This window comes from Furipterus horrens, unplaced genomic scaffold (assembly GCF_987537825.1).
Source record: "Furipterus horrens unplaced genomic scaffold, mFurHor1.1.pri manual_scaffold_1, whole genome shotgun sequence".
NCBI lineage: Eukaryota > Metazoa > Chordata > Mammalia > Chiroptera > Furipteridae > Furipterus > Furipterus horrens.
The window spans coordinates 199,877,616-199,894,782 of record NW_028327171.1 but is presented as its reverse complement, the minus strand read 5'-3'; the positions used below and the strand labels follow the sequence as shown (position 1 = coordinate 199,894,782).

Here is a 17,167-nt window from a genome sequence, read left to right as displayed (position 1 = left end):
TGACTTATTGGTATTTTTGTATCTGTTATATAAAAAAGATTTGGCCATATTAAATAGTATGATTGGAGAATGCTATAGTCATTTTTAAAGTGATTTACAAATAGAGCTAATATTATTTGTGGGGGTTTTGTTTGTTTTCTGTAGTGCATACTGTGAAACTGTATATTTGCAGCTTGTGATTATATGTTGGGGATTCCTTTTAATCAAAATACTTCATTATTGTAAATAATTGAAGCATTTCTTTGTGTTGAGGGTAGTTCATATAATATAAAGAATCAGATTTAATTCTGTTTATTATTGTGAGTCCATTTGTTTATATTATGAACTAAAAATTGTAAAACCTCTCTGTTTTAAGTCTTAGTATATCTGATATTGCAAGTTTGCGTTACCTGGGCTTATGAGGGTATCCTAGGTTTCAGAGCATAGAAGGTGAAGTGGCGAACCTAGCAGTTCAACAAACCTGGTCTGGCTATGTGGTGTCTAAGTGTGTTACTCACAGGCTTGGCATGATAATTAAATGTTATTAGGTGTGCAATAAACACCCAGTAAATAGTTCTTTTTACTATTACATTTCTGGGCCTTAGATATAAGAAGTTGTAAATGTTCTATCCCCTTTAAAGTCATTACTTACTGGCATTAATTTAGGCATCGGAGGTTTCATTGGCCTACTAAGCCCACTATCTTTGTTTAAATTGTTTGCTTTAGAGGTGGCTTGATACAGGGTAGCGGATGGAGGCTTCGGGGCATGCCAAAGATTTCCAAAGACACCTTATGGCACTGCTACTTTTTCCATATAATGATCTCTTGCTGCAGCTCTCACACTTTATTGGATTATTAATTCTATTAATTCATTTTTCTGTTCATAGTTATTTATGAAACTGTATTGCATACACCTCCGAATGAGGGAGAATCTCTCCTAAAAGACTTTATATTACTATAGGGGAATAAGTGTACATAAATAATTATAGTCAACACTTAACTATCTGTTGGCAGATGAACCCGTTATAGATAAAGTGCTGACAAGCAAGTTAAACAGGCATATTTTGGGAGCGGAAAAGACTATTTTCTCAACAACTGCAGCCTCAGCATCAACCCCATTTTTCAGCTTGCTTAGCTTTTCAGAGCAAAGGCCCTTTACAGGTGGCTCTGAAACTGGACTACTGGAGGGAGAGTAGGGGAAGTGGGAGAAACACTCAGCCACAGGGAGAGCATGGGCAAAACCAAGGAGAAGTGGGGAAGGGTGGGTTTCAATGTCATTTATAGACCCAAATATTTGTTCTTCAGTATTGGGTATAGATTTAACCACCTAAGGTTCTATTAGTGCCATTTAAGGCTATAATTTTTCTAGGTCTCTTGTAATAATAATTAGACATTATCCTTGCTCTCCTTTTCCCTTTATTAGCATACTTATAGGGAACTGAATGTGTGCGACATGGATTGATAAATGCCATAAGAGAGAAAAAGATAGGTAACTGCTGCTAGAGTTCATTATTAACCTTGTTTCATATACATTACTGGGCACGTGGCTCCTTGTAAGCAGAGCCACAGTGAAATCATTTTTATCTCTTTCCCTCTCTTACTATCTAGTTACATCGTGTCTTTTTTTTTTTTTTTTTGTCTGTTCTTCTGGAGGTATGTGTGGGGGTTGCTCTCATCATGGCTACCATTAGCTCCTTGAAATTAATTACTATTCTTTTATTTTCATATCTGACCTAGTTATTTCCTAGCCTCTCTTTCCCAAAACATGTTCTTCCCATGTTGGTTTTTACAGTGAGCAAGTGTCTGCAGTGGCATTCTTTCACTTCATTCAGGAAATGTTTATCAAGGGCTTATGTGCTAAATTCTGTAGAACATTCTGGGGATATAAAGATAAATGGATTGGCACAATTTCTTTCTTACATTTATAGTCCAGTAGGAAATACATACTTAAAAAATAAAATAAAATGAAGCGAATGCAGTAATGAAGACATATATATATGCTTCTCCAGGCACACAGATGCGGAACTGATTTCACTCTGCCTGGAGAAGTCAAGGAAAGCTTCTTACGTGCAGTGTTATACCCGTGGATGAGGCTGGGGAAAATTGCATAGGTTGGACAGATTCCCAGAGAATGTTCAGTTGCTGCAAGCTAAGACTTAGAGGTATAAAAGGACGTGAGCAGATTCCTGGAAGTTGAACACAGTTGGAGCTAAAGGAGTTGTGGGAAAGGAGATTGAAATAGTAGGTTGTGAAGTAAAGACAGAGCCTTTGATGCTAATCCAGTGTTTGGATTTCATTGAGGTAATCACATTTGTGTCTTCTAAAGAAAAGTTTCTCCAATGTAGCCCACAGAGTGGATGCCTGACAGACACGCTAGGAGAGATGGGAAGAGAGAAGGCCGAGGAGGAGAGAATAGGGTGAAACCCTGAACACTTACTCCGCAGGTGGAATACAAGGTTCTTTAGTTTGATGGAAAGGGAAATATAATGACTTGTACTTTTGCAAATAAAGATAATAATGCATTTGGTTTTATGGCAGATCATTTTACTAGAAAGTTATGTTATGCTCATTTTTCAAGTCTATTCAGCTTGAAGAAAAAGCTTTAAAAATCAAAGTACATAATTAACGTCCCCTCCTTTCACAGAGACACAACTGAAAGTGTGAACTAGAAAGAGAGTAAAATTTAAAGGAAAATATATATTTCCAGATTTATGGTTTGATTATTTTGTAAAAGGAATTTCTTTATTGCAAGTGTGGAGACATAATTAGTAATATGTAAACTTTCTGGTAAGCTTTCTCAACCTATTTCCATTGGTTGACATTCTTTTTTTTTCTTTTATGCAGTGGTAAAACATATTTAATAAATATTAATTATGAGTACTTTTCTTTGTTTTTTAAATTATATTTTATTGATTATGCTATTACAATTGTCCAGATTTTTCCCTTTTGCCCCCCTCCAAACAGCAACCCCCACACCCTCAGGCAATCCCTCACCATTGTTCATGTCCATTGGTCATGTATATAATTTCTGTGGCTCCTCCATTTCCTGTGCTGTACTTTACATCCCCAAGGCTAGTCTGTAACTACCTATTTGTACTTCTTAACCCCTCACCTCTTCACCCATTCTCCCCTATGCCCCTGCCATCTGGCAACCATCAGAATGTTCTCTGTATCCATGATTCTGTCTCTTCTTCCTGTTTGCTTAGTTTTCTTTTTTTTTTTTTGAAATTCAATTGTTGATATGCATTTTTTGCCATTTTGTTATTCATAGTTTTGATCTTCTTTTTTTAAAATAAGCTCCTTTAACATTACATATAATAATGGTTTGGTGATGATGAATTCCTTTAGTTTTTTCTTGTCTACCCTTCAATTCTAAATGATATCTTTGCTGGATAGAGCAATCTTGGCTGTAGGACCCTGCTTTTCATGACTTTGAACATTCCTTGCCAATCCCTTCTAGCCTGCAAAGTTTCTCTTGAGAAGTCAGCTGGTAATCTTATGGGAATTGCCCTGTAGGTAACTAACTTATTTTCCCTTGCTGCTTTTAAGGTTCTCTCTTTATCTTTAAACTTTGGCATTTTAATTATGATGTATCTAGGTGTGGGCTTCTTTGCATCCATCTTGTTTGGGACTCTGTGCTTTGCTGGGCTTGCATGTCTAGTTTCTTCACCGAATTAGGGAAGTTTTATTTCATCATTTTTTCAAATAGATTTCCAATTTCTTGCTCTTTCTCTTCTCCTTCTGGCACCCCTATGATGCAAATGTTGGATCTTTTGAAGTTGTCCTAGAGGCTGCTTATACTAGCCTAATTATTTTGGATTCTTTTTTCTTCTTGTTGTTCTGATTGGCTGTTTTTTGCTTCCTTTTGTTCCAAGTCATTGATTTGATTCTTGGTTTCACCCACTCTATTGTTGTTTCCCTCTAAATTGTTCTTTATTTCAATTAGTGTACCTTCATTTCTGACTGGATTTTTTTTATACTGCTGAGGTCCTCACTAAGTTCCTCGAGCATTCTTATAATCAGTGTTTTGAAATCTGCATCTGATAGGTCGCTTATCTCCATTTTGTTTAGCTCTTTTTCTGGAGTTTTGATCTGTTCTCCCACTTGGGTCATATTCCTTTTTCTCTTCATTTTGGCAGCCTCCCCGTGTTTGTTTCTATGTATTAAGTAGAGCTGCTTTGACTCTGTCTTGTAGCATGGCCTAATGTAGTAGGTGTCCTGTAGGGTCCAGAGGCACAGCCTCCCCTATCACCCAAGCTGGGTACTCGAGGTGTGCTCTTCATGTGAGCTGAGTACATCTTCCTCTTGTAATTGAGCCTTGGTTTCTGATGGAAGATCAATGGGAGGGGTTAGGACTGGCTGTGACCACTGACCACCAATCTCTGCCCTCCATGGAGCTGTGCCGGGGCAGGATGGTGGTGCTCCTATGTGTTCTGTAGCTGTCCACTGTGCATGCTGTCCTGGGGTGTCCCAGGTTGTACAGGTCAGGATCAGCCCCAACCTGTGTTTGGCTCTGGGCCACCCTGCCTGAGCTATAATGTAATCTGTGATGGCTGCTACTTGTGCTGGGCTTGGAGATTCACAGGTGAAGCCAAGCAGATGGGGTGCTGCTAGTGCTGAGCTTGGGGCTCACTGAGGCCATCTATTGCTTCTTTGATAGGATTTAGGAAGTTGTGAAGCCTGACCCAAGACCAGCCCTTCATATGGAAAAGCAGCTTGTGTGGGCCCATAAGTTGGGTGGGGCAGAGTCTCTGGGGATCTCCCAAGGCCCATCAAACAGTGTAGACAGGTTGATGGAGTCTCAGATAGGGCACTAGCTAGATGGCTCTGTAGGGGGAAGGTTTAGAAAAGAGACAATGGCCTCCGTTCACCTTGAGAACAGACACGTCCCTTCCTCCCTGTATACCACTGGTGCTTTTCAAGCTGCTACCCCAGTGCTAGAACTCAGAGGGAGTGAGTCTGAGTAAGTCCATGTGTGGATTCTTTAAGAGGAACTGCTTGGGGCTCCAGCAGTTTCTTCCATTGACTCAATCCTGGTTTTTGCAGCCGAAAGTTGTGGGGACTTATCTCCCTGGCCTGGAACCCTGGGATGGGCGGAGGGTGCTACTGTGGGGCTGGGACTCCTTGCTCCTACGATATCCCTCCCCAATTTTTATCCACCACATATGGGTGCAGGACCAACCCATGTCACATCTGCACCCATCCTACCAGTCTGGATAGATGTGGTTTCTTTAATTCCATAGTTGTCAGATTTCCATTCAACTTGATTTAGTAGTTGACAGACTTCCAGTCAACTTAATTTTGGATGGTTCTGAGTGATTTTTGTTCTGTATTCTAGTTGTAATTTCAATGAGGTTGTGTGAAGAGGTGAGCCATGTCTGTGTATGCCATCTTGACCAGAAGTCCTGTGACCTTTAGGAAACATCCATTGGATAGTATATTTATATTTATCTCAAATTCTAGAAGGTACTACAGATACAATGTCCAATAAAATACAGTCTCTACCCTAAGGTCATTTACCAACATTTGGAAGAAATTGACCAGCAAACCAACAGTTAGAACACTGTGTGATAAGGATACCAGGGACACAGAGGACAGATATCTAAATCCATTGGGTGTCCAAGAGAAACATCTAGGGAAAGTTATGTTTCAGTGGAGTTTCCAAAGTCAAGATAGCTAGCTGAATAAGTGGAGAATGGTGTTTCATGCAGAGAGAATCGTATGTGTGTAGAAACAGAAGTCTAAAAGAGTGTTGTGGTTTAAGGATCTAGAAGCAGCTATGTATAATTAGAGCCCAGTTTGTAAGGTCAGGAAAAATAAGAAGGTGATAAGGCTAGAGATTATAGGCTGTGAACAGGACATCAAGAGCCTGTTGTGCTAAGTGAACAGTTTGTAATTTATCCTAAGAAAACATTATTAAGTTCACATTTTACTGCTAGAAATGTGAGGGAGAGATCAGAAGAGTCAAGAAAGAGGCAAGCAGACCCTTGCAACAGTCTATTGATTGATTGAGTTGGGCCTAGAAGCCTGCAATATGCAGGAATGTTAGATAATTGGGACCAACTATAGATGTAGAATCTAAAACACTTGGTAGCTCCATGAATGCTCAAGGAGAGGTGATAAGGAAGAGGAGGGTGAAAGGAAGAAATCTAGGATCTGCCACGATTACCTAGCATGGATGAACAGGTAGGTAGTAATGCCGTTCACTGAGATGGAAATTAGAGAAATAGGAGAAAGTTTGGGGAGGGACATGGAAATTGCAGTTTTTAAACACATTATCCTTTAAGTACCTGTGAGAGTTAGCCAAGTGAAACTAAAAAGATATATTCAACTTCTTAGCTCTCGAGAGAGGGATGGAGGGATGGGTAGGAAATAAAACTGTGAGAGCCATCGTTATATAGGTAGTAGCTTGAAGTAACAGGCTGTAGAAAGTTATATGGGTAAGTCTAGAGTGAGACATCTAGAAGGCCAAGAATATACCAGGAAAGGAAACAAAAGGGCCATGAAATGAGTAAGAGCAGAAGGCTTGAAAGTGGAAAGAGTGATTTTACAGAAGCCCAAGCAAGTGTCAACACCGTTCGATGTTCTCCAAGTAAGATAACTGAGAAGTTTCTTTTAGATGCAGCAACATGGAGAAAATGTGTGATAATATAGAAGACATCTGTTGTTTTTGCGTGCCCTACATACCTTCCTTCTTCTTTCGATAACAGGGCTTTCAGTTCCCTTTAGAGAACTGAGTCCTGTTTCATGAAGCCCTGGAGGGAATTGTTAGTCCAGGTGCCCTGCCCTCTTCTGGCCGCGGGATGGCCATATGACCTAATGCGGGTGTCTCTGTGTTGGGGACCCTATGGTTCTGTCTTTATGATTTATCAATGTGATGAGATAATGAAATAATGCAAGTATAAATCCATTTGTTTCCTGGTTATAACTTCAAAAATAACTTCAAAGAAGATATTTGGTTATGAAACTTGCTCCAACAAATGAATTTAGCATGCTGATATTTTCTTAGTTTAGATGAATGTCTCGTTATGGGAGTAAACATCATTGAGTTAACTAGAGAGCTTGTTTTATGTTTCAAGCACTATATGGCAGAAGGCAAAAGTAGGTTTACACTTGTGAGTAAGCAAAACACCAAGTTTACTCGTTTTATTGTATATTGTTATTTGCCATACAAACAACTGTAAATCTACTTTTGCCCACTCCCTGTATGTCCAGAAACATTTTCATGAGTTGCACCCAGATTCATGAAAGGGAAAAATTCAGATGAGTTATGTAATTGAGAGAATATATAAGATATTTTTCCAATGGCAGACCTTGAAAATATGTTGAACTTGTTTATATTAAGTCAAAATTCAAATTTATGTCTACAAATACTATAGCATAGTGGCTAAGAGTCCAGTCACCTAGGTTCAACACATATATTCCTTACTAACTAGATGTAAACTCTGAGGTAATAACATCCCTGGGTCTTTGTTTTCCTATCTATAAAATGGAGATGGTAATTGTACCTATCTCAGGGGGGTTGTTGAAGCATTAAATGAATTATTAAATGCAAATCCTGAAAACAGTACTTAACACACATGTCACCTGTTGTTATTATTATTATTGTCATTATGCTGGAAATAAGGTCAATATTTGATATGTAAAGGATTGTTGTAAAGAGTTTAGACCAGAGCTCTGCCGAAGTCATTTTCTGTTCACACGAGCTTCATTGAACTTGGGACAAATCATCTGAATTGAAGTGGATGTGGTGTGGGACAGTTCCCACACCCAGGTTTCGTTTTGAATGTGAAATGTGTGCAAATATGAAAATTCAAGGTGAGGCTTAGAGCAAAACTGCTAAGTTTTAGACTACTCATCTCAGAACTAATTAGTATATTCAATTTGGGGGCAAACCCTGAAAACCACTTTTGCTGTTTTTTAGCAAAATTTACAACAACAAACTTTTTTTTTCTTTCCTTCTTTCACTTTGGACCTTGGTCCGTGACATATTTTCATCTTTGATCTATAGTTACTTTTTTAATAACTTAATAAGTGCCCGTGGATCCACCACCCAAAACAAAAGTTAAGATTTTGACAATAATCTGTGTAATGACATTGTCCCCGCCACATAACCACGGCTATTGCATCCTCCTGTCCCCCTTATTTGATTCCATGGTCTTCCTTTCTTTGCTTTTTTTTTTAAGGTTTTTTTTTTTATTTTTCCCATTCTAATTTTAGTTTGTAAAATAAGACATAATGTTTTATGCAATGTAAGAACCAGTGAGCTGTTTCCCCGTTTCTGAATCTCATTCTTGGAATTTTTTGCCAATTAACACCCAATAATTGCAGAATACCTTGCGATTCATAACCAGAGGACCTGTTAAAAACAGAGGTTTAAAATTAAATTTTTCTAGCCCATCTACTTGACTGTATTAGATTAACCCAAAACTTAGATCTAATGCCAGTCTCTTTAAACATGCCCAATTTAGGAAAACAATTTTCTGATGCTATTTTTCACTCTTTTAAAATCTGCAACCTGTATTGCTTATTAAATAGGTCATCTGAATTGTGTGCTGGGTTTTCTTAACTTTCATCTCTTGCTCTTTTACTTTACTTTAGCACCCGCCCTTATAAATGAGAGTGCATTTGGTTTCACACAATGGAACTATCCTTTACAAATTCAAGGAGCAGAATAAATCATTTTACAGTGCATGTTGAACAGGTACAGATATCCTAAGATATGAAGCCTTTCAGTTCGTGAGCAGTATTGTCACAGGTGCCATTGACGAGAGCAACAATAATTGAGAAGCAATAAGTTATGGTCTTTCCTGTGAACACTGGTTTTAACCAACTGATTTCAATCTGTCTCAGATGTTACTCTGTCCTTAGTTAAATGTTTGGTCTTTGACAGTATTTTTATTCAAAAAGAAATTTTATATGTCCTTTGTCTACACTCAGAATGCCAGTATCTAACCTATAAACTAGTGTATTAGCCTGTAGCAGCCGAAACAAATGGGATGAAGAGGGAGCAGCGATGGGAAGTTTATGTCATATGAATTAGAGCAGTTTAGGGAGAGAATATGCCAGTTTGGAAATAGAGTCTTTTACCCTGCTGAAGAGCTCTTTTTCAAATAAATTGCAATCATAAAGCTGCCACAGTTCACTATGCACGTTCAGATTTGGATCTCCTTCGTGAAGGCTGTTTTGTGCAGGTATTTAGCTGCTGCCAATACGGCTACCAGCTCACTCAGCTCATCAAGTAGAAAATCTGTTACAAAAAAATACATGGGTGAAGAAAAAACTGGTTAAGTGTTGTGCTGTTATTCTGTGTGTCTGTTGAAGCTTTCCTCCAAAACTAGTTGACTTACTTAAATTGTTTTACAAAAATAAACTCCAAGAGCCTTGAGAATAGTGCAGTCTTAAAGTAGTATTGATTTTAGTCAATGTTAAAAACACTTTCAGAGGAATCAGATGAGAAACGAGACGAACATGTTTGCCACCAATAGTGGCAACAGTTTATGTCATTGATCTGAGAGAGACTCAGATAAAAACAAACCCTCTGTGTCTGAGAGTAAAATTACCGGGTACTTGAACACTGGAGGTTCTCTTCCTACTTGCTTTTATTCAGGCTTCCTAGCTTATGTTTGTATAACACATATTGAGATGGCAGATCCAACTTTGTATCTTTAAAATGTTGAAGAAATTATCAGATTGCATTTTTTGTATGGTTTTATATAGTACCTCCTATAGAAGATTGTAAGGAACAAGAGCCTATTATGGACAACAATATTTCTCTGGTGCCTTTTGAGAGACCTGCTGTCATAGAGAAGCTCACGGGGAATATGGGAAAACGTAAAAGCTCCACTCCACAAAAGTTTGTGGGTAAGCATTGCAAATGCTTTTATTTCTTTAAAAAGGGTGATTTTAATGGGCAAAGACATGTTCCCATGTATTAAAAATATATAAGGTGTATTTCAGTTCATGAACTAAATGTCAATCTCTTTTCTTCGTTATTCTTTTCTACTTTATGCCACTCCACCACGTAAACCACAAAGACACACACACACACACACACACACACACACACACACACACACACACAGGTGTATGAGCTTAGGAAAGAGAAATATAGGAAAGACTGATAGTAGCAAGTTGCTATCTCCAAATGAAATGATATATAAAGTGAAATAGCACGTAAAATAAATGTCTATATATTTTTAAAAATAACACTTAAGGGAAATAGTATAGTCTGTAAGCCAGTTTTGGATTGTGTTTTTATATTTGCATTATCACCTGGTTTTTAAACTGTTTTCTTTACATGAGTTAATGTTTTTAGCATTTGATCTAGAATGAACAGAAATTTCTCTTTTTAAAAAAAATTCTGCATTAGAAAAATAGGGCAGCAACCTACATTCAAGACATTTCATATTGGTTCTGTGTTTCATATTTTGATCTTTATTTTCATCCAGCCTATTATTTTGAATTGAAAAGATTAGATAGGATGTATTAGACTTTCCTTTTTCATTTCCAAGCCCTTGGATATTCTTTGATGTACTCGGAGTTGGCATCATTCTGCATACTCTGAAGTCATAAAGTATCTCTGAGGATACCAAAAGCATCTAAATTTTATTTGAAAAGACCGTGTGCATGATAGAGTTTCAGTATAAAGAGTTGTCATTAATTACATATGTAATATCTATTTTTATAGACCTTACATAGTGTAGAAATTAGAAGAAATAAAAATATTTAAATAGATGCTCACATTCTATTGTAAAAAATCATTGTGAAATATCTCATATGAATTGAATGGTAATTGACAGAAAATCTTTGGTTATTTCAGGGAGGAAAGGGTAATAAAATACTATTACTCCAATAATCACTTAGAAGAGATTTTCTTTCTATCTAAAATTGAAGAACTAACAAATTACCAAAATATCACTTGAAGGGACGCTGGAGAGATTAATTTACAGAGCTTATTGAAAGAGGGCTGATGGTGGCCACAGGGACCACAGTTCACAGTCATTGAGTGTGAAGCCCCTGCGAGTACACTCAAAGGCTGGCCAGCTGGTCTCAGACCTACCACATAATTCTACTATGTCAAGATTGCCAAAAAGAGGAAAACAAAAGTATTGCTTTGGTGATATTTTTAGTTTTTAAATGGCTAAACACAGTTATCACCCAATCTATATTATGTTAATAAATGATACATAGTTATGATGTTTCTCTTACAAATTCTACATTTTTAAATAGTCAATCATAAGTTAAAAAAAAAAGAAAAAAAAAGGCTTGCCATGGGCCCTCAGTAACTTTTCTTTCCATCTCCTTCATTTTATAACTAAAATTTTAAAAAATGACAGTTCATCTATTTTTTAAAATTGATTGATTTGATGGATGTCCATTAAATGCCTATATCTCAACTAGACACTAGTGTAGTTGGGAAAATATGAAATTCATTATTTGTTTTTCTGTCTTAATTTATTTAGTTCTGCTTTTTAAAACATTTTTACATTTTTTATGACTTAGAGATGCTACTCTCAATTTGATTTTATTACATTTTATAGAAGAGAAGGACAGATTTTTATATTTACATTTAGGTTTTAAAATAACAACATTAGATTTTTATTAGGAATTTGATTTTTTTTAACTTGAATTCTGCGCTAGTAGTAATATATAACAATTGCATAGTAATCCTTCTGTGTCTGAAATGAAAAACATTTGATCATTCCACAGTTACTATAAATTCCTTTTTCTGTGTCCCTCAGTTAAATACTTTTCTCTGACCTTATGAAGCCCTCCCAGCCAATGAACCCCAAGCTTTCTACATGTTGATTTGTCTTCTCTTTTCTTATCCAGCTTCAATTCCATGGCTCATCACTTTTTCTCTTCTCTTGCCACTATTTTTTACTCTCCTGACTTGTTGTCTTTCTATCACCTTCTCCTGGTGAAACCTCACTCTCTCATGAAGCCAACTGAGCCTTTTCTCCATATCTACGTGGTGGCTAGTACTTTGGAGAAAAATCTCACTGCCTTACAATTTGGTGTCACTTTAAATAAATGCATAACTGACATCAAATATCCATTGTCCTCTCCATGCTACACAGCAGCCACCCTTTGATTTATTCTTGGATGGTCTTTTCTCCTACTCCCCACTGTGGCCATTTCAGTCTTTCTCTACTCTCTGTAAATATGGTGCCTCCCTCCTTGATGATATTATATGTCTAGAGTCACAGGGAATAAAGTCAGTTGAAGTAATTTCAATATAACATCACTAATCCTATAGGATTCTGTGCATCCACCTGAATACTTTCTTCTTTTCTCCTTGTTTCAAAGACAGAGTATGATGTCTCTTTCTGATTCAGCTTAACTCCTCTAATTGTGTGCTAGAATTCTCCTATCCCAGTCTCCCAAATACCTTACACTATTATTTTTCCTCTCCCTCGTATTTCAGCTTCTCCCCTCTATTGGCATTTTTATTTTAGCAATTAATGTGATGAACTCATCATTATAAAGAATTCTTTCCTCACACCCAAATCTCCTTTCAGGTGCTACTTGTGTTCTCCTTCTCTTCAAAGATGGAGTTCTTGAAAGAGTTCTCAGTGCTTGTTTTCTATCATTTCTTTCCTTCTACCTGTACCCTGGTTTTCTTCCCTATGTTCCACTGGAATTATTCTCATTGACATCACTGCCAACTTCCACAGTGCTAAGTCCAGGAGACTGTTTTTAGACCGTCTTACACAACTCCTGTGGAGCATTTGCCGCTATTGATTAATTCCTTTTGAAGTACTCTCTTTCCTTGGTTTCTAGGACATTGACCTTTTTTGCATTTCTTCCAGCTTCTCTGGCTGCTCTCTTCAGTATTCTTTATGGATTTACCCTTATTAGCTATGCAAATGGAGGCAAAGGTACTAATGGAGGCCTCCATCCATATGCCTAAATATTTTACTATAAATCAAGGTGAAAAACTGTTATGTTTTACCCTTCTAACTTAGAAGACTGAGTTCTAATAAATGTGGAATTTTCAGATTCCTTGGAGTTCCACACCAGACCTTGGCAGCATGAGCAGAACCCCCTCCTTGCCCAGAGCCAGGCGCCTCTCTTTGACACATTCTTGGTCTCTTAGTTTTATCGAGTTCCAAAAGGAGCCTCATGCACATGTGTGAAGACACCTCAGTCTGCATATCCAAGTTCTTTGCACATTGTGCCCATGCGTAGTACAGGAAGAGTAGATTATGGACCATTCCTCAAGCCTAAAGGTGTGCATCCCAGTAGCTCAACTGGTAGGAAGAGGACTGTTAACCCTGGGTGCAAACTCAGAGCCACGAGGGCAAGGAATGATGGGGTTCAGAGTATGGTCTAAGGAGTAAGCTCAAGATCGGCACATTCCCTGGGCACTGCACATTCCTCATCCCCTGAGGAACAGAGTTCAGGGCGCTCTAAATATGGGACTCAGTGCAGGAATCCCACTTGCGCTGGCCTATGGGCAGACATAAAAATCTTCATGTTTCAGCTTCTATTGCTGAATTTCTCTTCTTTACATTTTACCTATTTGTGGGTGATATCATGGTTTCCCATGACTTCAGAAGTTACTTTCCATAAACCGGTGACTCTCATTTCAACATCCAAGGATCAAATCTCTCTCATATGAGTTTGAGATTGTACCTCTGTATCTTCTGGACATGACTATTACTCATAGTCTACCCAGACCTGAATTCATTATCGTTTCTATCTCGTTGGCATCCACCAAGTTTCCTGGGCCAGAAACGTGGATGTCATGATTACATTCCTTCTCTTTCTTACTCTCTATGGACCAGATAATCACCAAGCCCTAGCAATTATATTTTCTAAGCTTCTCTCCGTTCCATTGAATTTTCTCCATTTCCACTGCCACTCTACTAGGTCAGACCAACGTGGTCTCTATAGTAACAACTTCCTAAACCATCTTGCTGAATAACTGTCTAGTCAAGTCATTTCCCTGTTTAATCCTTCCAATGTTTATTACCCTCTGGATAAAATTCAAATGTCTTAGCTGTTGAATGCACCCTAAATTGTAAGACTCCATTTTTCCTACCAGTTTCCACATCTGTTGCCTCTGAGCCTTCCTACCTTCTGCTCCGCCCCCACATTTCTTTACTTGGCTAACATTTGCTATCACATTAATATATCTGATGCCACTTCTTACAGGAAGTCTTCTTTTACTCCCCTAGTGAGAGATTTGAATTCCTCTTATATGATTGCATAGCATGTATCACACTGTATTTAAGTGATCCCTAAATTACTCTTAGTCACTCTAAAGTATAAACTCTTCGAGAATATGAAGTTCATGTAGCTTAGCTTTTAAACTTTTGACATTGCAGTATCTTAAACTGGATACCATGAGAAAATTTCTCATTTTTTCCTTCTATTTTCCTCGCTCTGATCATTACCCCGATCATAGTTTGCAGACCTTTCTTAAAACCTGAGATAATACTTGCTACTTGGAAGTGCTTTTCCAGAATGCAGTTCTGTGGATCGATATTTCCTATCAACATTACAACTTAGGTGTCCATCTACAACAGCATCCTAAATATTTATAAGCAGTCCACAGATATTTTTAAGAAGCATTTATTGTAAGATTTACCTATAGGAATAACTAGGTAATAGTAGGAGACCCCATTATTTTAGTGGCAGAAATATAAAAAGATAAAATATTCTGTCCAAAGTTGGTAATGTTTGAAGGAGAAAAACTAAAATTACTTTTCTTATTCTGTTCACCAAACTCTTTTATAGTTAATGCTTAGATACTATAGTGAAGTAAAACTAAATTAATTGCAGTAAATATTAAAAGGAAAACTACAAAGTCACTCAAGAAAAAGTATAGAAAATGGACAATGGATCATAGCAGAACCATTTTATACATGTCTGAATAAGAAAGGGGTAATGTAAAAATGAGTAATTGTTCCTTTTGAGATGCAAAACAATAAAAATAAATATTTTCCGAGTTATAAGTACTTTTGGAAGTTAACTCCTATTTTTAAATATCCCCAAATGTTATTCAATTTATCAGACAGTACAACTTTTAACAGTATTTTAATTGGGACCTTTTTTGAACTCTCTAAAATGGCATATGTTCATTCTGTAATTGTTCTCTTAATCTAGCAGCTAAATCAACCAAATTAACCCTATGTAGAAGTGTGATGACAGATTTTATAAGCAGATCACAAATTCTGGTTATGTGGCTTAGTCACTGATGTTTAAAATATGCAAAAGCCAGCATAATCTCTGACTTATTTTCACATGGTGTTTTTGTTTTTGTTTTCCTCCTATAGTTGTTGACTTATTTTCATAGTCTCTGACTTATTTTCACCTGGTATTTTTTCTTTCTCTTATAGTTACTGAGCTCTAGACAAGTGGCAAAATTAATAGTGAATGAAAATAAGATAACACACTCAATCATACTTTCCAGGCTAGGTGCATTTTCACGATGGTATTAGGACAAGTACAAATGGCTTGTGAAATTTTTATTACTAATCCTCTTTGCAGGTTTAGAGCGTTTGTGACTCTCAGCAGAAGTAAAGAGCCTGAATACTTGTTCTAAAATCAAAGATATACCATATTATGGAAATGGGTTTGATTAGTTAGCTTTGAACTTCTGTATTTTTAATCCAACCACTTTGTTGTATCTTTTATGCCTTTTTCCTTTTCTTCCCCTCTCTCTTCCAGGGGAAAAGCTCATGCGATTCAGCTACCCAGACATTCACTTTGACATGAACTTAACCTATGAGAAGGAGGCTGAGCTGATGCAGTCTCACATGATGGACCAAGCCATCAACAATGCAATCACCTACCTTGGAGCCGAGGCCCTTCACCCTCTGATGCAACACCCGCCAAGCACAATCGCTGAGGTGGCCCCAGTTATAAGCTCAGCTTATTCTCAGGTCTATCATCCAAATAGGATAGAAAGACCCATTAGCAGGGAAACCTCCGATAGTCATGAAAACAACATGGATGGCCCTCTCTCCCTCATCAGACCAAAGAGTCGACCCCAGGAAAGAGAGGCCTCTCCCAGCAATAGCTGCCTGGATTCTACTGACTCAGAAAGCAGCCACGATGACCACCAGTCCTACCAAGGAAACCCTGCCTTAAATCCCAAGAGGAAGCAAAGCCCAGCTTATATGAAGGAGGATGTCAAGGCTTTGGATACCACCAAGGCGCCTAAGGGCTCTCTGAAGGACATCTACAAAGTCTTCAATGGAGAAGGAGAACAGATTAGGGCTTTTAAGTGTGAGCACTGCCGAGTCCTTTTCCTAGACCATGTCATGTACACCATTCACATGGGTTGCCATGGCTACCGGGACCCACTGGAATGCAACATCTGTGGCTACAGAAGCCAGGACCGTTACGAGTTTTCATCACACATTGTTCGAGGGGAGCACACATTCCACTAGGCCTTTTCATTCCAAAGGGGACCCCTATGAAGTAACAAACTGCACATGAAGAAATACTGCACTTACAATCCCACCTTCCCTACGATGTTGACATACCTTTTTTTAAAAAAAAAAAAATATTATTACTGTCATGAATTCTTATTTTGTGGACGCAGTGTCTTTGCTCTGCCTAATTACAATTAGGAAAAAACAAGAGAGAAGGGATGGGGATATTGATTCTTGATAACTTGGCTTGTTTATTTTGTGGGAATTTTGAGAGCAGTTCATTTCTGCTATGCATAGATATAAGGTATATCGTGCTTTGAAAAAAGAAATCACTTGATTTATATAGATTCACCTAAAAGATTCTGATTTGCCACTGATGCTCAGAATTAGGATTGAAGGCAGGAAAGTTTAGTTTTTCTGGGTAGGACTTTCTCAGTTTAAAATGGGATAAGTAATTTAATGCTTCAAAGAAGAATTTGCTTCAAAATGTAAACTGTTTTGTTTTTTTTGTTGTTGTTGTTCTCTAGAGATCATGGAGCAGAAACACATTGTTATTTTCAGTGATAACTCCTTTGGATGGGTTGTTGTGGGTTCTATGTTTACTTCCCCTATGGAATTTATAATACAGTATGTTATACACTGTACCATAGAGCAAAACTTTTAAACTACAGGTATTTAAGGACACCTACAATACACCTGAGGTCCTATGATTTTATTTTTCTAAACTTAAGCACTGTTTTTCCATAGTTTTGATGACTGGCATTTTATAGACACCCTGGCAGCCTTACTTTTAACAC

At 37.6% G+C, this 17,167-nt stretch overlaps 1 protein-coding gene across 3 annotated transcripts in view; it reads left to right on the top strand.

The window, feature by feature from the left end:
* The window catches only part of IKZF2 (IKAROS family zinc finger 2), a 139,629-nt gene extending 122,813 nt beyond the window's left edge, over window positions 1–16,816 (top strand). For all 3 annotated transcript variants that reach the window (XM_090283392.1, XM_090283385.1, XM_090283376.1), the window contains exons 7-8: window positions 9,700–9,843; window positions 15,661–16,816. In XM_090283392.1, the coding sequence (XP_090139518.1) occupies window positions 9,700–9,843; window positions 15,661–16,385 (869 nt within the window). In that variant the 3' untranslated portion in view covers window positions 16,386–16,816. The remainder of the gene's footprint in view (window positions 1–9,699; window positions 9,844–15,660) is intronic.
* The last annotated feature ends 351 nt before the right edge of the window (window positions 16,817–17,167 follow it).